At 48.0% G+C, this 1,205-nt stretch overlaps 2 protein-coding genes across 2 annotated transcripts; one reads left to right on the top strand and one right to left on the bottom strand.

Moving 5' to 3' along the window:
- Positions 1–166: 166 nt before the first annotated feature.
- H257_19568 (hypothetical protein) lies at positions 167–450 on the bottom strand (the record flags this gene model as incomplete). The annotated part of the gene is made up of 2 exons (XM_009848706.1): positions 167–394; positions 445–450. 2 exons carry the CDS (start codon positions 448–450, stop codon positions 167–169), a joined length of 234 nt encoding a protein of 77 aa, XP_009847008.1.
- A 313-nt stretch (positions 451–763) lies between these two features.
- Positions 764–1,185, top strand: H257_19567 (hypothetical protein; the record flags this gene model as incomplete). Its single annotated transcript, XM_009848705.1, has 1 exon — positions 764–1,185. A coding segment is annotated over one exon (420 nt), but the record flags the coding sequence as incomplete, so codon positions are not given.
- Between the last annotated feature and the right edge of the window lie 20 nt (positions 1,186–1,205).

Raw genomic sequence — 1,205 nt, 5'->3', positions numbered from 1 at the left:
GATTGGAAGCATACGTGAAAATGATGCTGATGGACGTAAAGCATTGATGTCCAAACCACTCAATTTGAAAATGTTTGATTGGCGGAATACATGAAAATTATCGGTCAATTTTCAATTACTTATTTAAAATTTCGTGCTTGATGGATTATCTATTCATTTTCAAATCTCAAGCGAATAATTTATTCTTTTCAGGAAGCGGCCGGACTGTGGATGTGTGGCACACATCCATGACTTCCTGGGGAGCATCCCATGCTGGAAATCCATGCTGCTGGAACATGGCGTCGGTGCTGTGGAGCATGCGCTGGGTGATCCACGCCTTGGCCATTCGACGGGACTTGGGGCGCTGCGGAAGGCTCGTGTCTCGCCACGTCGGACATGACGGGTTTAGTTCCTTCTACTCGATACGACATGACCAAGTACATAAGTCAAACGAGGAGTGAGTACCGTCATGTCGACCCACGCTCCAATTATTTTGTTTTTCAGAGGAATATATAATTTTACAGAGGAGTCCAAATCTATATGGCTCTATACGCTACACGGTATTTGAAGTATTAACGTTAACAGTAAGTTACATTAAAATCAATTTCTTCATGAGATTGTTAACTTTGCGCGTAAACCAAGTACATGTCACGTTCGTTACCAATGGATGGATGCTGGATGACAATGTACCCGAAAGCTCAAAGCAAATTCGCCACGAGGGGTCCGTCCATCCTACCGGTAACCATTTTCATAATCATTTTCACGACATAACCCCACCTACAGTATGTTTGGCTTCCTTGTCGTATGGAGCGTCGCGGCATTATTTGTCTTCGGGCCATCTTCCCATAAGGAAAATGGACTGCCCGATAGTGAAAGCAGCAGCGACTCGGATCGTCAATGGCCGTCTGTCCCAGACGTTCCCGTCACAACGGTTGCCGTGGACACCCTGTTGTTGAATGACACGATGGCACCACCTTCCAAGGTCAAATTCAGTTTCCCCAAGTTTGTGGGCCAGCCAGCCAAGTTTCCGATCCCGACGGCATCGACATGTGGCATCCGCAAGGCCAAGTCGGCTAAGGAAGTCGTGTACATGACCGTGGACGACGGACCGTCACCGTCGGGCCGGTTGAACCTGCTCAACGCGATGGACCAACTCAACAACCGCAAGAACAAGGAGGCGGCGTACGTGACGTTCATCGAGAGTGGGTACAACTTTTGCGGCCAAG

This window comes from Aphanomyces astaci (assembly GCF_000520075.1).
Source record: "Aphanomyces astaci strain APO3 unplaced genomic scaffold supercont1.801, whole genome shotgun sequence".
NCBI classification, from domain to species: domain Eukaryota; phylum Oomycota; class Saprolegniomycetes; order Saprolegniales; family Verrucalvaceae; genus Aphanomyces; species Aphanomyces astaci.
This window is presented reverse-complemented; position numbering and strand designations above follow the sequence as displayed.